This window comes from Oryzias latipes, chromosome 13 (genome assembly GCF_053564925.1).
Source record: "Oryzias latipes strain Hd-rR chromosome 13, Olatipes_Hd-rR_3.1".
NCBI classification, from domain to species: Eukaryota; Metazoa; Chordata; class Actinopteri; order Beloniformes; family Adrianichthyidae; genus Oryzias; species Oryzias latipes.
Window position 1 is genome coordinate 36,880,009 of NC_136249.1, and position 24,337 is coordinate 36,904,345.

Genomic DNA, 24,337 nt, shown 5'->3' on the forward strand with positions numbered 1-24,337 from the left:
GTCTGACCCTTCCTCACCTGTCTGACCCTTCCTCACCTGTCTGACCCTGCCTCACCTGTCTGACCCTGCCTCACCTGTGTGAACCTAACTCACCTTTGTGAGCCTACTACACTCCCTCATGTACAGTCCATCTTCCACGTGCGACATCAACACTGATTCTATTAACAGTTCCGTGATCAAACTCCTCTTTGGTTCTTTATCCTGTCAGTCTGCAGTGCCATAGACTGGAATCATTTACTAAAAACCCAGAAACTTTTATGTCAAAGACTTAGTTTTATAATCATTTTATGATTAATTTGATCTACTTATCCAGATTTCTTTTCCGTCTCTGCTGTAACTCGCTGCAGTATTTCTTTACCTTGGCTGGATAAGTAATGGTGAAATAAATAAAAACTAAAAGTAAGGTTTAGGAAAATCTGTGTTTTGAGCGGGTTCTATTCATATAAACGTGATCGGACCCTCTTTCCTCACCTGTCCCATAATGTTGACCCCGCCTCCTTGACCTCACCTGTCAAGCATTTTGGTGCTAGCTCTTTCCAGTTTCTCCAGTATCTGGGGGAGCTGTGTGTCATCATCGCAGGCTGAGCCCCAGCCCAGAACCCGAGCCAGATCATTGCCGGTCCCAAGGGGCAGAACCCCCAGCTGACACTGAAGCACAGAGAAGGTTTTGGCGCTTCTGGCAGACTGCGTGACCACTCTCAGCGGTAGGCGGTACCTGTTTGTGCAGCATGAGCGCATCGATCTCAGACAGAACCCAGCCGACGCTTCCGTCTCCTCCACAGACCAGAATCCTGAAGGTGTCAAACTTCTGGAACAGGCGCAGGCTGGCGGGACAAAAACGGCGGGTTTATGCCGCTGCTACGACGCTGAAGAGCGGCTGTGAGTGAGTCTCACCCCAGGTGAGGCCCTCCGTTCATCAGATCGAACACCTGCGCCGGGTTCAGCAGCTGCTTGAAGCGTCGCAGGAACTTCACGCCCTGGTTGTCTCCACTCTTGGAGTTGACAAAGACCAGCAGAGGGCTGGTGCAGGACGGGGGGCACGACGCTTTCCAGAACCCTGGACAGATGGGAGTCGCTCACTGGTATGAACCTACAAGTCCTAACCAAGTCATGAAGCAATCAAACGAGTCACAAGTTTTAAAGTCATCGAACATTTACCACATTTAAAAGCAGTAAAACCATTCAAGAACAAAAACACCATCCAAACCCAAAATGGCTCACTGTGATGAACCTTTTCCAGACATTTACGCTTTTGTTTTGCACCAGAATCTCTGTTCATGTCTGATAATGCTCATCTGGAAGGGTTTCACTCAACCGTGCTAATTTACAGAAAAAACCTCAGTACTGTTGGATTTCTACGTTGAAACACTATTTCAAAAAGCGGAGCATTTATAACACGGTGCATGGGGTTGTCATGGTTACAGCTCCAGCTCTGCTTTGAGGAAAGTGATCGTCATGAGGACATAAACCAAGCATCAGTTCAAGCTGGTTTTCGTCCAGATGATGAAGCTAAAGTCTGAACGGGTCAGTTCCTCCTCACATTCTTTCTCTCTTTTTCTTTTGTTTCATCCTCGTCTTGAAAAGGACCGAATAGCAAACTAGAAAATCGCTCCCCTCTTCTACTATCTCTCTGTTGTGATATGAGAAACTGTGAAATAAGGTATGACAATATATGTATTATGTTATTGATAAGAAGTTTGTGGTCAATATTTTTGGATTGTTTAGAAAAGAGTTTTCTAAAAGAGATGCATGACTGACTGCTGACTGACAGACAAACACATGAATCTACATGACTGTATTTTACTGTAAAATCATCCAATCGTGTTCCTGAGTAAGATAACTAACATAACTTTAAAACGATAAAAAGCCAACTTTTAATTTGAAAGGATCAAGTCTTCTGTCTGAGTCACAGTCGAGTTATAAAACCAGGTCTAGGGCTGTCTAGATTCCCGCCCTAACCCCTCACTACTGAAAAACTGTGTAGTGCCCTGGATTTTAAAAGCAATCCAGACGCCACGCTCACTCCTTTCCTTTGTTAAACGGCGGATATGACATCATCGATTTCACAAAGTTAAAATCTAATTAATATGAGCGTTTTGGGATGATTATTTATGTCGTCTGAAGATAAAAACGTTGCTGGTTTATTAAAAAATTACATTTAAGTACATTTTTTGGCAGACATTGTTCTGATGCAATGCATTGTGGTCTATATTCAACAATCTAGTGAGCATCGATGTTCACTGGTTTTTCACAGAGACTTCTGGGAAATTTCTGGATTTTGGAATTGTGGAATCAGACTGCACTAGAACATGGAGAACGCACTATAGAGTGGGTAGGAGAGGAACTCAGACACAACCAAAGTCAAACTGAGTTCTTTCTTAATGAGGAAGCTTAAAGTATTAAATGTTTGACTCAAGTTGAGAGTCAGATCACGTGACTTCTGTTTGAAACAAAGCCCTCTCTGGACTCCTTCCTGGTTTAGGCGTCTCTGTGCTGCAGGACACATACACCAGCAGCACTGGAGACACAATCCGTCCCCATCCGACGGATCAGCTGATGCTGCTCCGAGGAGCTTCTACGGAAGCTCACAGGGATCATCTTCTCTCCACTGAAGGAGCTTCTGCTTCAACCTGACACCAGAACAACAGGACGTCCTCACCGTCAGAGTCTATGCTGTTCAGTGCAGTTGGAGGGATGACGGAAACTTTGCATTGACCCAGAGGACATTTGGAGGACAGCTGCTCCTTACAGGTGGAGTGTACCTGCATACAAACACATGTTAGCTCACCAACACAGAGAGGCTTGTGGGTAAATGCGAGGAAGGGGCCTCACCATGGCCTTACACCACAGACACTTCCAGTCCTGCAGCCGGAGGACGCTGCCGCATGTCTTATCGCAAATGCTACACTTGGCGGAGACGGGTAAGTTCCCCTCCAGCCACTGGTGAGGCATGGACACCTGAGGAGCACAGGTAGAAGAATCATGGGAGGCGGAGCTTCAGTATGTTGTTCAGCGCGTTTGGGACTCACGCCGTCCTCGTCCTCGATGATGTCCTTCCCAATGGAGGCGAGAGTCGTCCACTTACAGTTGTTGGTGGCTCGAACTGCACAGCGCTTGTGAGCCTTAAACTTACAAACTGCAACACACACAACATAAGACACGTAAACACAAAACGCGCACAAACCCTTTAACCCAACATCTACTGATTTTTAAAGCCTAACTACAACCATGATACTAACCCCATCCTAGTTAGTTACTGGCCAAAGCCTGTTGTGTACTCGTGTTTGCTTGTACACAAATATGTGTGTGACCTGTTCTGTAACATATGTTTGTAGTATTTGGGTGTGACTGTAAACAGGCCCCGCCCCTTTGATAAACATTAACATGTAAAAGTTATAATGAAAAACCTCAAACAACTTGTTGTTTAGAAAGTTGTGTTCTGGTTGCTAAGAGAGTTGAGTACTAGTGTTGGTTGTTCAGACAGTTGTGTACTAGTGTTGGTTGTTCAGAGATTTGTGTACTAGTGTTGGTTGTTAAGAGAGTTGTGTACTAGTGTTGGTAGCTCAGAGTTGTGTACTAGTGTTGGTTGCTCAGAAAGTTGGTTGTGTACTAGTATTGTTTGTTCAGACAGTTGTGTACTAGTGTTGGTTGCTCAGATAGTTGTGTACTAGTATTGTTTGCATAGACAGTTGTGTACTAGTGTTGGTTGATAAGAGAGTTTTGTATTAGTACTGTTTGTTCATACAGCCGTGTAAAAGTGTTGGTTGCTAAAAGCGTTGTGTACTAGTGTTGGTTGTTCAGACAGTTGTGTACTAGTGTTGGTTGCTCAGAAAGTTGTGTACTAGTATTGTTTGTTCAGACAGCTGACTACTAGTGTTGGTTAATAAAAGCATTGCGTACTAGTGTTGGTTACTCAGAAAGTTGTGTACTAGTATTGTTTGTTCGGACAGTTGTGTACTAGTGTTGCTTGCTAAAAAATGAATGAAAACTTTATTAATCCCAACAAGGAGAAACTCAGTTCCAGTACATCTCGATGAAGAAGGTCAGACAAACATCAACACAGGATACACACACACACATCTCGAGAGGTTACTGAGGTCAATGCAGCCGAGCGCCTTAGATGACCTGCGCCGGCGCACCTTTGTATAGCATGCAGATGGACCACGAAGAGGGCCGGGGGTTGGGTTTGGTGACAAAAAAAAGTCGTATCCCTACACTGCGTACAATGTGTTGATACAAGAAAAAAACTACACCGTTTAAACACAAATAGCACATATTCAGACAAAGACACAGTACATGAGGCTCAGGGGGGAAACGGTGGTTGACGGGAGTTGGGGGCCCCCCATGAGTCTGTCCATCAGGTGCAGCTCCGTGAGCCAGGCACATCTTCCGGGCAGCTCACAGAGGAGGTAGGGAGGGGGTTGGGAAGCCGAGGACAAGCAGGGAGGGGGTGAGTTGCAGTTATCAACCCTCAAGAACAGCTGCTGTAGTCCACTCTGTAGAAGCGGCTTTGTTTTGGTGGAGCCAAGGACAGTTGTCCAAAGCTCCTTCGGGGAGTCTGATTAGATAAAATACTTTTGGGCGCCAGCAGGTTGTTTGTACTGCCGGCAAAGTCCTTGACTGGCTCTTCGCTTTGTGTGAGGCAGAGATTGATCCGAATGAGAAGTGGGTGAATTTAGCCCAGTCTTCCCTCAAAATCCAGGCAGAAACTTGCTCCAAGGTGGCATCCATCTTCCGCACAAGTTCAGGGGTCTCAAGCAATCTGCTTAAGTGGGCAAGACAAGCACAGAGCTTTTGATCCGCTTGTGAAAGTTTCTCTGAGTCTATCCTCCCCGAAAAATCTTTCCCAGGAGCTTTGATTGATTGCCTCTCTCCATCTTCTGCTCCCAGACCGCCTGATAAATTAGAAATCCTCCGATCCCAATTACGAGGAATCCAATTATAAGAATTCCAAATAGGTACACGTCCTCGACATCCTCCACAGACAGCTGGGCCAGGCACACCAGCCTCCACTTGCCCCATGGATCGATGGTGTATCCAGCCGCGTGGGTGCCGTCCGGGCAGGAAGGGTCCGCTTTCCCGTTCCTTAGTGTGGAAAATACTTTGTCGATCGAATTTAGAGACCAGCTGATCGGATCCATTTTCAGAGTGCAGAAAAGCAGCGGCTTCAGAAGGGTGAAGAATGCACCTCTCCAGCAGACAGGACAAAAAAAAGCCTTGGGGAAGGGCTGACACAGGAGGAGCGAGAGGAAAACACGTCTGTCCTCGACGAGAGTCAGAAAGCAAGAGAGCTTTGCGTTGTGTACTAGCGTTGTGTACTAGTGTTGGTTGTTCAGACAGTTGTGTACTAGTGCTGGTTGCTAAAAGCGTTGTGTACTAGTGTTGGTTGTTCAGACAGTTGTGTACTAGTGTTGTTTGTTCAGACAGTTGTGTACTAGTGTTGGTTGTTCAGACAGTTGTGTACTAGTGTTGGTTGCTAAAAGCGTTGTGTACTAGTGTTGGTTGTTCAGACAGTTGTGTACTAGTGTTGTTTGTTCAGACAGTTGTGTACTAGTGTTGGTTGTTCAGACAGTTGTGTACTAGTGTTGGTTGTTCAGAAAGTTGTGTACTAGTGTTGGTTGCTCAGAAAGTTGTGTACTAGTATTGTTTGTTCAGACAGTTGTGTACTAGTGTTGGTTGCTAAAAGCATTGTGTACTAGTGTTGGTTTTTCAGATAGTTGTGTACTAGTGTTGGTTGTTCAGACAGTTGTGTACTAGTGTTGGTTGCTCAGAAAGTTGTGTACAAGTATTGTTTGTTCAGACAGCTGTGTATTAGTGTTGGTTGCTAAAAGCGTTGTGTACTAGTGTTGGTTGTTCAGACAGTTGTGTACTAGTATTGTTTGTTCAGACAGTTGTGTACTAGTGTTGGTTGCTAAAAGCGTTGTGTACTAGTGTTGGTTGTTCAGACAGTTGTGTACTAGTGTTGGTTGTTCAGAGATTTGTGTACTACTGTTGGTTGTACAGAAAGTTGTGTACTAGTATTGGTTGTTCAGACAGTTGTGTACTAGTGTTGGTTGCTAAAAACGTTGTGTACTATTGTTGGTTGCTCAGATAGTTGTATACTAGTATTGTTTGCACAGACAGTTGTGTACTAGTGTTGGTTGCTAAAAGAGTTGTGTACTAGTATTGTTTGTTCAGACAGCTGTGTACTAGTGTTGGTTGCTAAAAGCGTTGTGTACTAGTGTTGGTTGTTCAGACAGTTGTGTACTAGTGTTGGTTGCTCAGAAAGTTGTGTACTAGTATTGTTTGTTCAGACAGCTGTGTACTAGTGTTGGTTGCTTAAAGCATTGTGTACTAGTGGTGGTTGTTCAGACAGTTGTGTACTAGTATTGGTTGTTCAGAGAGTTGTGTACTAGTATTGTTTGTTCAGAGAGTTGTGTACTAGTGTTGGTTATTCATAGAGTTGTGTATTAGTATTGTTTGCTATGAGCGTCATGTACTAGTATTGGTTGTTCAGAGAGTTGTGTACTAGTGTTGGTTGTTCAGACAGTTGTGTACTAGTGTTGGTTGTTCAGAGATTTGTGTACTAGTGTTGGTTGTTCAGACAGTTGTGTACTAGTGTTGGTTGTTTAGACAGTTGTGTACTAGTGTTGTTTGTTCAGACAGTTGTGTACGAGTGTTGGTTGTTCAGACAGTTGTGTACTAGTGTTGGTTGTTCAGAGATTTGTGTACTAGTGTTGGTTGTTCAGAGAGTTGTGTACTAGTATTGGTTGTTCAAACAGTTGCGTACTAGTGTTGGTTAATAAAAGCGTTGTGTACTAATGTTCGTTGTTCAGAGAGTTGTGTACTAGTGTTGGTAGTTCAGACAGTTGTGTACTAGTATTGTTTGTTCAGACAGCTGTGTACTAGTGTTGGTTGCTTAAAGCATTGTGTACTAGTGTTGGTTGCTCAGAAAGTTGTGTACAAGTATTGTTTGTTCAAACAGTTGTGTACTAGTGTTGGTTGCTAAAAGCGTTGTGTACTATTGTTGGCTGTTCAGACATTTGTGTACTAGTGTTGGTTGTTCAGACAGTTGTGTACTAGTGTTGGTTGTTCAGACAGTTGTGTACTAGTGTTGGTTGCTCAGAAAGTTGTGTACTATTATTGTTTGTTCAGACAGTTGTGTACTAGTGTTGGTTGCTAAAAGCATTGTGTACTAGTGTTGGTTTTTCAGATAGTTGTGTACTAGTGTTAGTTGTTCAGACAGTTGTGTACTAGTGTTGGTTGTTCAGAGAGTTGTGTACTAGTATTGATTGCTATGAGCGTCATGTACTAGTATTGGTTGTTCAGAAAGTTGTGTACTAGTCTTAGTTGTTCAGACAGTTGTGTACTAGTGTTGGTTGTTCAGAGAGTTGTGTACTAGTATTGTTTGCTATGAGCGTCATGTACTAGTATTGGTTGTTCAGAGAGTTGTGTACTAGTGTTGGTTATTCAGACAGTTGTGTACTAGTATTGGTTGTTCAGAGAGTTGTGTACTAGTATTGTTTGCTATGAGCTTCATGTACTAGTATTGGTTGTTCAGAGAGTTGTGTACTAGTGTTGGTTGTTCAGACAGTTGTGTACTAGTGTTGGTTGTTCAGACAGTTGTGTACTAGTGTTGGTTGTTCAGACAGTTGTGTACTAGTGTTGGTTGTTCAGAGATTTGTGTACTAGTGTTGGTTGTTCAGACAGTTGTGTACTAGTGTTGGTTGTTCAGACAGTTGTGTACTAGTGTTGGTTGTTCAGACAGTTGTGTACTAGTGTTGGTTGTTCAGAGATTTGTGTACTAGTGTTGGTTGTTCAGAGATTTGTGTACTAGTATTGTTTGCTATGAGCTTCATGTACTAGTATTGGTTGTTCAGAGAGTTGTGTACTAGTGTTGGTTGTTCAGACAGTTGTGTACTAGTGTTGGTTGTTCAGACAGTTGTGTACTAGTGTTGGTTGTTCAGACAGTTGTGTACTAGTGTTGGTTGTTCAGAGATTTGTGTACTAGTGTTGGTTGTTCAGACAGTTGTGTACTAGTGTTGGTTGTTCAGAGATTTGTGTACTACTGTTGGTTGTACAGAAAGTTGTGTACTAGTATTGGTTGTTCAGACAGTTGTGTACTAGTGTTGGTTGCTAAAAACGTTGTGTACTATTGTTGGTTGCTCAGATAGTTGTATACTAGTATTGTTTGCACAGACAGTTGTGTACTAGTGTTGGTTGCTAAAAGAGTTGTGTACTAGTATTGTTTGTTCAGACAGCTGTGTACTAGTGTTGGTTGCTAAAAGCGTTGTGTACTAGTGTTGGTTGTTCAGACAGTTGTGTACTAGTGTTGGTTGCTCAGAAAGTTGTGTACTAGTATTGTTTGTTCAGACAGCTGTGTACTAGTGTTGGTTGCTTAAAGCATTGTGTACTAGTGGTGGTTGTTCAGACAGTTGTGTACTAGTATTGGTTGTTCAGAGAGTTGTGTACTAGTATTGTTTGTTCAGAGAGTTGTGTACTAGTGTTGGTTATTCATAGAGTTGTGTATTAGTATTGTTTGCTATGAGCGTCATGTACTAGTATTGGTTGTTCAGAGAGTTGTGTACTAGTGTTGGTTGTTCAGACAGTTGTGTACTAGTGTTGGTTGTTCAGAGATTTGTGTACTAGTGTTGGTTGTTCAGACAGTTGTGTACTAGTGTTGGTTGTTTAGACAGTTGTGTACTAGTGTTGTTTGTTCAGACAGTTGTGTACGAGTGTTGGTTGTTCAGACAGTTGTGTACTAGTGTTGGTTGTTCAGAGATTTGTGTACTAGTGTTGGTTGTTCAGAGAGTTGTGTACTAGTATTGGTTGTTCAAACAGTTGCGTACTAGTGTTGGTTAATAAAAGCGTTGTGTACTAATGTTCGTTGTTCAGAGAGTTGTGTACTAGTGTTGGTAGTTCAGACAGTTGTGTACTAGTATTGTTTGTTCAGACAGCTGTGTACTAGTGTTGGTTGCTTAAAGCATTGTGTACTAGTGTTGGTTGCTCAGAAAGTTGTGTACAAGTATTGTTTGTTCAAACAGTTGTGTACTAGTGTTGGTTGCTAAAAGCGTTGTGTACTATTGTTGGCTGTTCAGACATTTGTGTACTAGTGTTGGTTGTTCAGACAGTTGTGTACTAGTGTTGGTTGTTCAGACAGTTGTGTACTAGTGTTGGTTGCTCAGAAAGTTGTGTACTATTATTGTTTGTTCAGACAGTTGTGTACTAGTGTTGGTTGCTAAAAGCATTGTGTACTAGTGTTGGTTTTTCAGATAGTTGTGTACTAGTGTTAGTTGTTCAGACAGTTGTGTACTAGTGTTGGTTGTTCAGAGAGTTGTGTACTAGTATTGATTGCTATGAGCGTCATGTACTAGTATTGGTTGTTCAGAAAGTTGTGTACTAGTCTTAGTTGTTCAGACAGTTGTGTACTAGTGTTGGTTGTTCAGAGAGTTGTGTACTAGTATTGTTTGCTATGAGCGTCATGTACTAGTATTGGTTGTTCAGAGAGTTGTGTACTAGTGTTGGTTATTCAGACAGTTGTGTACTAGTATTGGTTGTTCAGAGAGTTGTGTACTAGTATTGTTTGCTATGAGCTTCATGTACTAGTATTGGTTGTTCAGAGAGTTGTGTACTAGTGTTGGTTGTTCAGACAGTTGTGTACTAGTGTTGGTTGTTCAGACAGTTGTGTACTAGTGTTGGTTGTTCAGACAGTTGTGTACTAGTGTTGGTTGTTCAGAGATTTGTGTACTAGTGTTGGTTGTTCAGACAGTTGTGTACTAGTGTTGGTTGTTCAGACAGTTGTGTACTAGTGTTGGTTGTTCAGACAGTTGTGTACTAGTGTTGGTTGTTCAGAGATTTGTGTACTAGTGTTGGTTGTTCAGAGATTTGTGTACTAGTATTGTTTGCTATGAGCTTCATGTACTAGTATTGGTTGTTCAGAGAGTTGTGTACTAGTGTTGGTTGTTCAGACAGTTGTGTACTAGTGTTGGTTGTTCAGACAGTTGTGTACTAGTGTTGGTTGTTCAGACAGTTGTGTACTAGTGTTGGTTGTTCAGAGATTTGTGTACTAGTGTTGGTTGTTCAGACAGTTGTGTACTAGTGTTGGTTGTTCAGACAGTTGTGTACTAGTGTTGGTTGTTCAGACAGTTGTGTACTAGTGTTGGTTGTTCAGAGATTTGTGTACTAGTGTTGGTTGTTCAGAGATTTGTGTACTAGTATTGTTTGCTATGAGCGTCATGTACTATTATTGGTTGTTCAGAGAGTTGTGTACTAGTGTTGGTTGTTCTGAGAGTTGTGTACTAGTGTTGGTTGTTCTGAAAGTTGTGTACCAGTGTTGGTTAATCTGAGAGTTGTGTACTAGTATTGTTTTCACAGACAGTTGTGTACTAGTATTGTTTTCACAGACAGTTGTGTACTAGTATTGGTTGTTCAGAGAGTTGTGTATTAGTATTGTTTGCTATGAGCGTCATGTACTAGTATTGGTTGTTCAGAGAGTTGTGTACTAGTGTTGGTTGTTCAGACAGTTGTGTACTAGTGTTGGTTGCTCAGAAAGTTGTGTACTAGTATTGTTTGTTCAGACAGCTGACTACTAGTGTTGGTTAATAAAAGCATTGCGTACTAGTGTTGGTTACTCAGAAAGTTGTGTACTAGTATTGTTTGTTCGGACAGTTGTGTACTAGTGTTGCTTGCTAAAAAATGAATGAAAACTTTATTAATCCCAACAAGGAGAAACTCAGTTCCAGTACATCTCGATGAAGAAGGTCAGACAAACATCAACACAGGATACACACACACACATCTCGAGAGGTTACTGAGGTCAATGCAGCCGAGCGCCTTAGATGACCTGCGCCGGCGCACCTTTGTATAGCATGCAGATGGACCACGAAGAGGGCCGGGGGTTGGGTTTGGTGACAAAAAAAAGTCGTATCCCTACACTGCGTACAATGTGTTGATACAAGAAAAAAACTACACCGTTTAAACACAAATAGCACATATTCAGACAAAGACACAGTACATGAGGCTCAGGGGGGAAACGGTGGTTGACGGGAGTTGGGGGCCCCCCATGAGTCTGTCCATCAGGTGCAGCTCCGTGAGCCAGGCACATCTTCCGGGCAGCTCACAGAGGAGGTAGGGAGGGGGTTGGGAAGCCGAGGACAAGCAGGGAGGGGGTGAGTTGCAGTTATCAACCCTCAAGAACAGCTGCTGTAGTCCACTCTGTAGAAGCGGCTTTGTTTTGGTGGAGCCAAGGACAGTTGTCCAAAGCTCCTTCGGGGAGTCTGATTAGATAAAATACTTTTGGGCGCCAGCAGGTTGTTTGTACTGCCGGCAAAGTCCTTGACTGGCTCTTCGCTTTGTGTGAGGCAGAGATTGATCCGAATGAGAAGTGGGTGAATTTAGCCCAGTCTTCCCTCAAAATCCAGGCAGAAACTTGCTCCAAGGTGGCATCCATCTTCCGCACAAGTTCAGGGGTCTCAAGCAATCTGCTTAAGTGGGCAAGACAAGCACAGAGCTTTTGATCCGCTTGTGAAAGTTTCTCTGAGTCTATCCTCCCCGAAAAATCTTTCCCAGGAGCTTTGATTGATTGCCTCTCTCCATCTTCTGCTCCCAGACCGCCTGATAAATTAGAAATCCTCCGATCCCAATTACGAGGAATCCAATTATAAGAATTCCAAATAGGTACACGTCCTCGACATCCTCCACAGACAGCTGGGCCAGGCACACCAGCCTCCACTTGCCCCATGGATCGATGGTGTATCCAGCCGCGTGGGTGCCGTCCGGGCAGGAAGGGTCCGCTTTCCCGTTCCTTAGTGTGGAAAATACTTTGTCGATCGAATTTAGAGACCAGCTGATCGGATCCATTTTCAGAGTGCAGAAAAGCAGCGGCTTCAGAAGGGTGAAGAATGCACCTCTCCAGCAGACAGGACAAAAAAAAGCCTTGGGGAAGGGCTGACACAGGAGGAGCGAGAGGAAAACACGTCTGTCCTCGACGAGAGTCAGAAAGCAAGAGAGCTTTGCGTTGTGTACTAGCGTTGTGTACTAGTGTTGGTTGTTCAGACAGTTGTGTACTAGTGCTGGTTGCTAAAAGCGTTGTGTACTAGTGTTGGTTGTTCAGACAGTTGTGTACTAGTGTTGTTTGTTCAGACAGTTGTGTACTAGTGTTGGTTGTTCAGACAGTTGTGTACTAGTGTTGGTTGCTAAAAGCGTTGTGTACTAGTGTTGGTTGTTCAGACAGTTGTGTACTAGTGTTGTTTGTTCAGACAGTTGTGTACTAGTGTTGGTTGTTCAGACAGTTGTGTACTAGTGTTGGTTGTTCAGAAAGTTGTGTACTAGTGTTGGTTGCTCAGAAAGTTGTGTACTAGTATTGTTTGTTCAGACAGTTGTGTACTAGTGTTGGTTGCTAAAAGCATTGTGTACTAGTGTTGGTTTTTCAGATAGTTGTGTACTAGTGTTGGTTGTTCAGACAGTTGTGTACTAGTGTTGGTTGCTCAGAAAGTTGTGTACAAGTATTGTTTGTTCAGACAGCTGTGTATTAGTGTTGGTTGCTAAAAGCGTTGTGTACTAGTGTTGGTTGTTCAGACAGTTGTGTACTAGTATTGTTTGTTCAGACAGTTGTGTACTAGTGTTGGTTGCTAAAAGCGTTGTGTACTAGTGTTGGTTGTTCAGACAGTTGTGTACTAGTGTTGGTTGTTCAGAGATTTGTGTACTACTGTTGGTTGTACAGAAAGTTGTGTACTAGTATTGGTTGTTCAGACAGTTGTGTACTAGTGTTGGTTGCTAAAAACGTTGTGTACTATTGTTGGTTGCTCAGATAGTTGTATACTAGTATTGTTTGCACAGACAGTTGTGTACTAGTGTTGGTTGCTAAAAGAGTTGTGTACTAGTATTGTTTGTTCAGACAGCTGTGTACTAGTGTTGGTTGCTAAAAGCGTTGTGTACTAGTGTTGGTTGTTCAGACAGTTGTGTACTAGTGTTGGTTGCTCAGAAAGTTGTGTACTAGTATTGTTTGTTCAGACAGCTGTGTACTAGTGTTGGTTGCTTAAAGCATTGTGTACTAGTGGTGGTTGTTCAGACAGTTGTGTACTAGTATTGGTTGTTCAGAGAGTTGTGTACTAGTATTGTTTGTTCAGAGAGTTGTGTACTAGTGTTGGTTATTCATAGAGTTGTGTATTAGTATTGTTTGCTATGAGCGTCATGTACTAGTATTGGTTGTTCAGAGAGTTGTGTACTAGTGTTGGTTGTTCAGACAGTTGTGTACTAGTGTTGGTTGTTCAGAGATTTGTGTACTAGTGTTGGTTGTTCAGACAGTTGTGTACTAGTGTTGGTTGTTTAGACAGTTGTGTACTAGTGTTGTTTGTTCAGACAGTTGTGTACGAGTGTTGGTTGTTCAGACAGTTGTGTACTAGTGTTGGTTGTTCAGAGATTTGTGTACTAGTGTTGGTTGTTCAGAGAGTTGTGTACTAGTATTGGTTGTTCAAACAGTTGCGTACTAGTGTTGGTTAATAAAAGCGTTGTGTACTAATGTTCGTTGTTCAGAGAGTTGTGTACTAGTGTTGGTAGTTCAGACAGTTGTGTACTAGTATTGTTTGTTCAGACAGCTGTGTACTAGTGTTGGTTGCTTAAAGCATTGTGTACTAGTGTTGGTTGCTCAGAAAGTTGTGTACAAGTATTGTTTGTTCAAACAGTTGTGTACTAGTGTTGGTTGCTAAAAGCGTTGTGTACTATTGTTGGCTGTTCAGACATTTGTGTACTAGTGTTGGTTGTTCAGACAGTTGTGTACTAGTGTTGGTTGTTCAGACAGTTGTGTACTAGTGTTGGTTGCTCAGAAAGTTGTGTACTATTATTGTTTGTTCAGACAGTTGTGTACTAGTGTTGGTTGCTAAAAGCATTGTGTACTAGTGTTGGTTTTTCAGATAGTTGTGTACTAGTGTTAGTTGTTCAGAAAGTTGTGTACTAGTGTTGGTTGTTCAGAGAGTTGTGTACTAGTATTGATTGCTATGAGCGTCATGTACTAGTATTGGTTGTTCAGAAAGTTGTGTACTAGTCTTAGTTGTTCAGACAGTTGTGTACTAGTGTTGGTTGTTCAGAGAGTTGTGTACTAGTATTGTTTGCTATGAGCGTCATGTACTAGTATTGGTTGTTCAGAGAGTTGTGTACTAGTGTTGGTTATTCAGACAGTTGTGTACTAGTATTGGTTGTTCAGAGAGTTGTGTACTAGTATTGTTTGCTATGAGCTTCATGTACTAGTATTGGTTGTTCAGAGAGTTGTGTACTAGTGTTGGTTGTTCAGACAGTTGTGTACTAGTGTTGGTTGTTCAGACAGTTGTGTACTAGTGTTGGTTGTTCAGACAGTTGTGTACTAGTGTTGGTTGTTCAGAGATTTGTGTACTAGTGTTGGTTGTTCAGACAGTTGTGTACTAGTGTTGGTTGTTCAGACAGTTGTGTACTAGTGTTGGTTGTTCAGACAGTTGTGTACTAGTGTTGGTTGTTCAGAGATTTGTGTACTAGTGTTGGTTGTTCAGAGATTTGTGTACTAGTATTGTTTGCTATGAGCTTCATGTACTAGTATTGGTTGTTCAGAGAGTTGTGTACTAGTGTTGGTTGTTCAGACAGTTGTGTACTAGTGTTGGTTGTTCAGACAGTTGTGTACTAGTGTTGGTTGTTCAGACAGTTGTGTACTAGTGTTGGTTGTTCAGAGATTTGTGTACTAGTGTTGGTTGTTCAGACAGTTGTGTACTAGTGTTGGTTGTTCAGACAGTTGTGTACTAGTGTTGGTTGTTCAGAGATTTGTGTACTACTGTTGGTTGTACAGAAAGTTGTGTACTAGTATTGGTTGTTCAGACAGTTGTGTACTAGTGTTGGTTGCTAAAAACGTTGTGTACTATTGTTGGTTGCTCAGATAGTTGTATACTAGTATTGTTTGCACAGACAGTTGTGTACTAGTGTTGGTTGCTAAAAGAGTTGTGTACTAGTATTGTTTGTTCAGACAGCTGTGTACTAGTGTTGGTTGCTAAAAGCGTTGTGTACTAGTGTTGGTTGTTCAGACAGTTGTGTACTAGTGTTGGTTGCTCAGAAAGTTGTGTACTAGTATTGTTTGTTCAGACAGCTGTGTACTAGTGTTGGTTGCTTAAAGCATTGTGTACTAGTGGTGGTTGTTCAGACAGTTGTGTACTAGTATTGGTTGTTCAGAGAGTTGTGTACTAGTATTGTTTGTTCAGAGAGTTGTGTACTAGTGTTGGTTATTCATAGAGTTGTGTATTAGTATTGTTTGCTATGAGCGTCATGTACTAGTATTGGTTGTTCAGAGAGTTGTGTACTAGTGTTGGTTGTTCAGACAGTTGTGTACTAGTGTTGGTTGTTCAGAGATTTGTGTACTAGTGTTGGTTGTTCAGACAGTTGTGTACTAGTGTTGGTTGTTTAGACAGTTGTGTACTAGTGTTGTTTGTTCAGACAGTTGTGTACGAGTGTTGGTTGTTCAGACAGTTGTGTACTAGTGTTGGTTGTTCAGAGATTTGTGTACTAGTGTTGGTTGTTCAGAGAGTTGTGTACTAGTATTGGTTGTTCAAACAGTTGCGTACTAGTGTTGGTTAATAAAAGCGTTGTGTACTAATGTTCGTTGTTCAGAGAGTTGTGTACTAGTGTTGGTAGTTCAGACAGTTGTGTACTAGTATTGTTTGTTCAGACAGCTGTGTACTAGTGTTGGTTGCTTAAAGCATTGTGTACTAGTGTTGGTTGCTCAGAAAGTTGTGTACAAGTATTGTTTGTTCAAACAGTTGTGTACTAGTGTTGGTTGCTAAAAGCGTTGTGTACTATTGTTGGCTGTTCAGACATTTGTGTACTAGTGTTGGTTGTTCAGACAGTTGTGTACTAGTGTTGGTTGTTCAGACAGTTGTGTACTAGTGTTGGTTGCTCAGAAAGTTGTGTACTATTATTGTTTGTTCAGACAGTTGTGTACTAGTGTTGGTTGCTAAAAGCATTGTGTACTAGTGTTGGTTTTTCAGATAGTTGTGTACTAGTGTTAGTTGTTCAGACAGTTGTGTACTAGTGTTGGTTGTTCAGAGAGTTGTGTACTAGTATTGATTGCTATGAGCGTCATGTACTAGTATTGGTTGTTCAGAAAGTTGTGTACTAGTCTTAGTTGTTCAGACAGTTGTGTACTAGTGTTGGTTGTTCAGAGAGTTGTGTACTAGTATTGTTTGCTATGAGCGTCATGTACTAGTATTGGTTGTTCAGAGAGTTGTGTACTAGTGTTGGTTATTCAGACAGTTGTGTACTAGTATTGGTTGTTCAGAGAGTTGTGTACTAGTATTGTTTGCTATGAGCTTCATGTACTAGTATTGGTTGTTCAGAGAGTTGTGTACTAGTGTTGGTTGTTCAGACAGTTGTGTACTAGTGTTGGTTGTTCAGACAGTTGTGTACTAGTGTTGGTTGTTCAGACAGTTGTGTACTAGTGTTGGTTGTTCAGAGATTTGTGTACTAGTGTTGGTTGTTCAGACAGTTGTGTACTAGTGTTGGTTGTTCAGACAGTTGTGTACTAGTGTTGGTTGTTCAGACAGTTGTGTACTAGTGTTGGTTGTTCAGAGATTTGTGTACTAGTGTTGGTTGTTCAGAGATTTGTGTACTAGTATTGTTTGCTATGAGCTTCATGTACTAGTATTGGTTGTTCAGAGAGTTGTGTACTAGTGTTGGTTGTTCAGACAGTTGTGTACTAGTGTTGGTTGTTCAGACAGTTGTGTACTAGTGTTGGTTGTTCAGACAGTTGTGTACTAGTGTTGGTTGTTCAGAGATTTGTGTACTAGTGTTGGTTGTTCAGACAGTTGTGTACTAGTGTTGGTTGTTCAGACAGTTGTGTACTAGTGTTGGTTGTTCAGACAGTTGTGTACTAGTGTTGGTTGTTCAGAGATTTGTGTACTAGTGTTGGTTGTTCAGAGATTTGTGTACTAGTATTGTTTGCTATGAGCGTCATGTACTATTATTGGTTGTTCAGAGAGTTGTGTACTAGTGTTGGTTGTTCTGAGAGTTGTGTACTAGTGTTGGTTGTTCTGAAAGTTGTGTACCAGTGTTGGTTAATCTGAGAGTTGTGTACTAGTATTGTTTTCACAGACAGTTGTGTACTAGTATTGTTTTCACAGACAGTTGTGTACTAGTATTGGTTGTTCAGAGAGTTGTGTATTAGTATTGTTTGCTATGAGCGTCATGTACTAGTATTGGTTGTTCAGAGAGTTGTGTACTAGTGTTGGTTGTTCAGACAGTTGTGTACTAGTGTTGGTTGCTCAGAAAGTTGTGTACTAGTATTGTTTGTTCAGACAGCTGACTACTAGTGTTGGTTAATAAAAGCATTGCGTACTAGTGTTGGTTACTCAGAAAGTTGTGTACTAGTATTGTTTGTTCGGACAGTTGTGTACTAGTGTTGCTTGCTAAAAAATGAATGAAAACTTTATTAATCCCAACAAGGAGAAACTCAGTTCCAGTACATCTCGATGAAGAAGGTCAGACAAACATCAACACAGGATACACACACACACATCTCGAGAGGTTACTGAGGTCAATGCAGCCGAGCGCCTTAGATGACCTGCGCCGGCGCACCTTTGTATAGCATGCAGATGGACCACGAAGAGGGCCGGGGGTTGGGTTTGGTGACAAAAACAAGTCGTATCCCTACACTGCGTACAATGTGTTGATACAAGAAAAAAACTACACCGTTTAAACACAAATAGCACATATTCAGACAAAGACACAGTACATGAGGCTCAGGGGGGAAACGGTGGTTGACGGGAGTTGGGGGCCCCCCATGAGTCTGTCCATCAGGTGCAGCTCCGTGAGCCAGGCACATCTTCCGGGCAGCTCACAGAGGAGGTAGGGAGGGGGTTGGGAAGCCGAGGACAAGCAGGGAGGGGGTGAGTTGCAGTTATCAACCCTCAAGAACAGCTGCTGTAGTCCACTCTGTAGAAGCGGCTTTGTTTTGGTGGAGCCAAGGACAGTTGTCCAAAGCTCCTTCGGGGAGTCTGATTAGATAAAATACTTTTGGGCGCCAGCAGGTTGTTTGTACTGCCGGCAAAGTCCTTGACTGGCTCTTCGCTTTGTGTGAGGCAGAGATTGATCCGAATGAGAAGTGGGTGAATTTAGCCCAGTCTTCCCTCAAAATCCAGGCAGAAACTTGCTCCAAGGTGGCATCCATCTTCCGCACAAGTTCAGGGGTCTCAAGCAATCTGCTTAAGTGGGCAAGACAAGCACAGAGCTTTTGATCCGCTTGTGAAAGTTTCTCTGAGTCTATCCTCCCCGAAAAATCTTTCCCAGGAGCTTTGATTGATTGCCTCTCTCCATCTTCTGCTCCCAGACCGCCTGATAAATTAGAAATCCTCCGATCCCAATTACGAGGAATCCAATTATAAGAATTCCAAATAGGTACACGTCCTCGACATCCTCCACAGACAGCTGGGCCAGGCACACCAGCCTCCACTTGCCCCATGGATCGATGGTGTATCCAGCCGCGTGGGTGCCGTCCGGGCAGGAAGGGTCCGCTTTCCCGTTCCTTAGTGTGGAAAATACTTTGTCGATCGAATTTAGAGACCAGCTGATCGGATCCATTTTCAGAGTGCAGAAAAGCAGCGGCTTCAGAAGGGTGAAGAATGCACCTCTCCAGCAGAGAGGACAAAAAAAAGCCTTGGGGAAGGGCTGACACAGGAGGAGCGAGAGGAAAACACGTCTGTCCTCGACGAGAGTCAGAAAGCAAGAGAGCTTTGCGTTGTGTACTAGCGTTGTGTACTAGTGTTGGTTGTTCAGACAGTTGTGTACTAGTGCTGGTTGCTAAAAGCGTTGTGTACTAGTGTTGGTTGTTCAGACAGTTGTGTACTAGTGTTGTTTGTTCAGACAGTTGTGTACTAGTGTTGGTTGTTCAGACAGTTGTGTACTAGTGTTGGTTGCTAAAAGCGTTGTGTACTAGTGTTGGTTGTTCAGACAGTTGTGTACTAGTGTTGTTTGTTCAGACAGTTGTGTACTAGTGTTGGTTGTTCAGACAGTTGTGTACTAGTGTTGGTTGCTAAAAGCGTTGTGTACTAGTGTTGGTTGTTCAGACAGTTGTGTACTAGTGTTGTTTGTTCAGACAGTTGTGTACTAGTGTTGGTTGTTCAGACAGTTGTGTACTAGTGCTGGTTGTTAAAAGCGTTGTGTACTAGTGTTGGTTGTTCAGACAGTTGTGTACTAGTGTTGTTTGTTCAGACAGTTGTGTACTAGTGTTGGTTGTTCAGACAGTTGTGTACTAGTGTTGGTTGCTAAAAGCGTTGTGTACTAGTGTTGGTTGTTCAGACAGTTGTGTACTAGTGTTGTTTGTTCAGACAGTTGTGTACTAGTGTTGGTTGTTCAGACAGTTGTGTACTAGTGTTGGTTGTTCAGACAGTTGTGTACTAGTGTTGGTTGCTCAGAAAGTTGTGTACTAGTATTGTTTGTTCAGACAGTTGTGTACTAGTGTTGGTTGCTAAAAGCATTGTGTACTAGTGTTGGTTTTTCAGATAGTTGTGTACTAGTGTTGGTTGTTCAGACAGTTGTGTACTAGTGTTGGTTGCTCAGAAAGTTGTGTACAAGTATTGTTTGTTCAGACAGCTGTGTACTAGTGTTGGTTGCTAAAAGCGTTGTGTACTAGTGTTGGTTGTTCAGACAGTTGTGTACTAGTGTTGTTTGTTCAGACAGTTGTGTACTAGTGTTGGTTGTTCAGACAGTTGTGTACTAGTGTTGGTTGCTAAAAGCGTTGTGTACTAGTGTTGGTTGTTCAGACAGTTGTGTACTAGTGTTGGTTGTTCAGACAGTTGTGTACTAGTGTTGGTTGTTCAGACAGTTGTGTACTAGTGTTGGTTGTTCAGACAGTTGTGTACTAGTGTTGGTTGCTCAGAAAGTTGTGTACTAGTATTGTTTGTTCAGACAGTTGTGTACTAGTGTTGGTTGCTAAAAGCATTGTGTACTAGTGTTGGTTTTTCAGATAGTTGTGTACTAGTGTTGGTTGTTCAGACAGTTGTGTACTAGTGTTGGTTGCTCAGAAAGTTGTGTACAAGTATTGTTTGTTCAGACAGCTGTGTACTAGTGTTGGTTGCTAAAAGCGTTGTGTACTAGTGTTGGTTGTTCAGACAGTTGTGTACTAGTATTGTTTGTTCAGACAGTTGTGTACTAGTGTTGGTTGCTAAAAGCGTTGTGTACTAGTGTTGGTTATTCAGAGAGTTGTGTACTAGTATTGTTTGCTATGAGCGTCATGTACTAGTATTGGTTGTTCAGAGAGTTGTGTACTAGTGTTGGTTGTTCAGACAGTTGTGTACTAGTGTTGGTTGTTCAGAGATTTGTGTACTAGTGTTGGTTGTTCAGACAGTTGTGTACTAGTGTTGGTTGTTTAGACAGTTGTGTACTAGTATTGGTTGTTCAGAGAGTTGTGTACGAGTGTTGGTTGTTCAGACAGTTGTGTACTAGTGTTGGTTGTTCAGAGATTTGTGTACTAGTGTTGGTTGTTCAGAGAGTTGTGTACTAGTATTGGTTGTTCAAACAGTTGCGTACTAGTGTTGGTTAATAAAAGCGTTGTGTACTAATGTTGGTTGTTCAGAAAGTTGTGTACTAGTGTTGGTAGTTCAGACAGTTGTGTACTAGTATTGGTTGTTCAGAGAGTTGTGTACTAGTGTTGTTTGTTCAGAGAGTTGTGTACTAGTGTTGGTTATTCAGAGAGTTGTGTACTAGTATTGTTTGCTATGAGCGTCATGTACTAGTATTGGTTGTTCAGAGAGTTGTGTACTAGTGTTGGTTGTTCAGACAGTTGTGTACTAGTGTTGGTTGTTCAGAGATTTGTGTACTAGTGTTGGTTGTTCAGACAGTTGTGTACTAGTGTTGGTTGTTTAGACAGTTGTGTACTAGTGTTGGTTGTTCAGAGAGTTGTGTACGAGTGTTGGTTGTTCAGACAGTTGTGTACTAGTGTTGGTTGTTCAGAGATTTGTGTACTAGTGTTGGTTGTTCAGAGAGTTGTGTACTAGTATTGGTTGTTCAAACAGTTGCGTACTAGTGTTGGTTAATAAAAGCGTTGTGTACTAATGTTGGTTGTTCAGAGAGTTGTGTACTAGTGTTGGTAGTTCAGACAGTTGTGTACTAGTGTTGGTTGTTCAGACAGTTGTGTACTAGTGTTGGTTGCTCAGAAAGTTGTGTACAAGTATTGTTTGTTCAGACAGCTGTGTACTAGTGTTGGTTGCTAAAAGCGTTGTGTACTAGTGTTGGTTGTTCAGACAGTTGTGTACTAGTGTTGTTTGTTCAGACAGTTGTGTACTAGTGTTGGTTGTTCAGACAGTTGTGTACTAGTGTTGGTTGCTAAAAGCGTTGTGTACTAGTGTTGGTTGTTCAGACAGTTGTGTACTAGTGTTGGTTGTTCAGACAGTTGTGTACTAGTGTTGGTTGTTCAGACAGTTGTGTACTAGTGTTGGTTGTTCAGACAGTTGTGTACTAGTGTTGGTTGCTCAGAAAGTTGTGTACTAGTATTGTTTGTTCAGACAGTTGTGTACTAGTGTTGGTTGCTAAAAGCATTGTGTACTAGTGTTGGTTTTTCAGATAGTTGTGTACTAGTGTTGGTTGTTCAGACAGTTGTGTACTAGTGTTGGTTGCTCAGAAAGTTGTGTACAAGTATTGTTTGTTCAGACAGCTGTGTACTAGTGTTGGTTGCTAAAAGCGTTGTGTACTAGTGTTGGTTGTTCAGACAGTTGTGTACTAGTATTGTTTGTTCAGACAGTTGTGTACTAGTGTTGGTTGCTAAAAGCGTTGTGTACTAGTGTTGGTTGTTCAGACAGTTGTGTACTAGTGTTGGTTGTTCAGAGATTTGTGTACTACTGTTGGTTGTACAGAAAGTTGTGTACTAGTATTGGTTGTTCAGACAGTTGTGTACTAGTGTTGGTTGCTAAAAGCGTTGTGTACTATTGTTGGTTGCTCAGATAGTTGTATACTAGTATTGTTTGCACAGACAGTTGTGTACTAGTGTTGGTTGCTAAAAGAGTTGTGTACTAGTATTGTTTGTTCAGACAGCTGTGTACTAGTGTTGGTTGCTAAAAGCGTTGTGTACTAGTGTTGGTTGTTCAGACAGTTGTGTACTAGTGTTGGTTGCTCAGAAAGTTGTGTACTAGTATTGTTTGTTCAGACAGCTGTGTACTAGTGTTGGTTGCTTAAAGCATTGTGTACTAGTGGTGGTTGTTCAGACAGTTGTGTACTAGTATTGGTTGTTCAGAGAGTTGTGTACTAGTATTGTTTGTTCAGAGAGTTGTGTACTAGTGTTGGTTATTCAGAGAGTTGTGTACTAGTATTGTTTGCTATGAGCGTCATGTACTAGTATTGGTTGTTCAGAGAGTTGTGTACTAGTGTTGGTTGTTCAGACAGTTGTGTACTAGTGTTGGTTGTTCAGAGATTTGTGTACTAGTGTTGGTTGTTCAGACAGTTGTGTACTAGTGTTGGTTGTTTAGACAGTTGTGTACTAGTGTTGGTTGTTCAGAGAGTTGTGTACGAGTGTTGGTTGTTCAGACAGTTGTGTACTAGTGTTGGTTGTTCAGAGATTTGTGTACTAGTGTTGGTTGTTCAGAGAGTTGTGTACTAGTATTGTTTGTTCAGACAGTTGTGTACTAGTGTTGGTTGCTAAAAGCGTTGTGTACTAGTGTTGGTTGTTCAGACAGTTGTGTACTAGTGTTGGTTGTTCAGAGATTTGTGTACTACTGTTGGTTGAACAGAAAGTTGTGTACTAGTATTGGTTGTTCAGACAGTTGTGTACTAGTGTTGGTTGCTAAAAGCGTTGTGTACTATTGTTGGTTGCTCAGATAGTTGTATACTAGTATTGTTTGCACAGACAGTTGTGTACTAGTGTTGGTTGCTAAAAGAGTTGTGTACTAGTATTGTTTGTTCAGACAGCTGTGTACTAGTGTTGGTTGCTAAAAGCGTTGTGTACTAGTGTTGGTTGTTCAGACAGTTGTGTACTAGTGTTGGTTGCTCAGAAAGTTGTGTACTAGTATTGTTTGTTCAGACAGCTGTGTACTAGTGTTGGTTGCTTAAAGCATTGTGTACTAGTGGTGGTTGTTCAGACAGTTGTGTACTAGTATTGGTTGTTCAGAGAGTTGTGTACTAGTATTGTTTGTTCAGAGAGTTGTGTACTAGTGTTGGTTATTCAGAGAGTTGTGTACTAGTATTGTTTGCCATGAGCGTCATGTACTAGTATTGGTTGTTCAGAGAGTTGTGTACTAGTGTTGGTTGTTCAGACAGTTGTGTACTAGTGTTGGTTGTTCAGAGATTTGTGTACTAGTGTTGGTTGTTCAGACAGTTGTGTACTAGTGTTGGTTGTTTAGACAGTTGTGTACTAGTGTTGGTTGTTCAGAGAGTTGTGTACGAGTGTTGGTTGTTCAGACAGTTGTGTACTAGTGTTGGTTGTTCAGAGATTTGTGTACTAGTGTTGGTTGTTCAGAGAGTTGTGTACTAGTATTGGTTGTTCAAACAGTTGCGTACTAGTGTTGGTTAATAAAAGCGTTGTGTACTAATGTTGGTTGTTCAGAGAGTTGTGTACTAGTGTTGATAGTTCAGACAGTTGTGTACTAGTATTGTTTGTTCAGACAGCTGTGTACTAGTGTTGGTTGCTTAAAGCATTGTGTACTAGTGTTGGTTGCTCAGAAAGTTGTGTACAAGTATTGTTTGTTCAAACAGTTGTGTACTAGTGTTGGTTGCTAAAAGCGTTGTGTACTATTGTTGGCTGTTCAGACATTTGTGTACTAGTGTTGGTTGTTCAGACAGTTGTGTCCTAGTGTTGGTTGTTCAGACAGTTGTGTACTAGTGTTGGTTGTTCAGACAGTTGTGTACTAGTGTTGGTTGTTCAGACAGTTGTGTACTAGTGTTGGTTGCTCAGAAAGTTCTGTACTATTATTGTTTGTTCAGACAGTTGTGTACTAGTGTTGGTTGCTAAAAGCATTGTGTACTAGTGTTGGTTTTTCAGATAGTTGTGTACTAGTGTTAGTTGTTCAGACAGTTGTGTACTAGTGTTGGTTGTTCAGAGAGTTGTGTACTAGTATTGATTGCTATGAGCGTCATGTACTAGTATTGGTTGTTCAGAAAGTTGTGTACTAGTCTTAGTTGTTCAGACAGTTGTGTACTAGTGTTGGTTGTTCAGAGAGTTGTGTACTAGTATTGTTTGCTATGAGCGTCATGTACTAGTATTGGTTGTTCAGAGAGTTGTGTACTAGTGTTGGTTATTCAGACAGTTGTGTACTAGTATTGGTTGTTCAGAGAGTTGTGTACTAGTATTGTTTGCTATGAGCTTCATGTACTAGTATTGGTTGTTCAGAGAGTTGTGTACTAGTGTTGGTTGTTCAGACAGTTGTGT

At 41.7% G+C, this 24,337-nt stretch overlaps 1 protein-coding gene across 4 annotated transcripts in view; it reads right to left on the minus strand.

Moving 5' to 3' along the window:
* dgkd (diacylglycerol kinase delta) overlaps positions 1-24,337 on the minus strand; it is a 71,895-nt gene that overhangs the window by 15,702 nt on the left and 31,856 nt on the right. For all 4 annotated transcript variants that reach the window (XM_078929819.1, XM_078929818.1, XM_078929820.1 and 1 more), the window contains 6 exons: positions 3,030-3,136; positions 2,833-2,958; positions 2,660-2,762; positions 895-1,057; positions 716-824; positions 509-648 (listed from right to left, as the gene is read on the minus strand). In XM_078929819.1, coding sequence (XP_078785945.1) covers positions 509-648; positions 716-824; positions 895-1,057; positions 2,660-2,762; positions 2,833-2,958; positions 3,030-3,136 — 748 coding nt within the window. The remainder of the gene's footprint in view (positions 1-508; positions 649-715; positions 825-894; positions 1,058-2,659; positions 2,763-2,832; positions 2,959-3,029; positions 3,137-24,337) is intronic.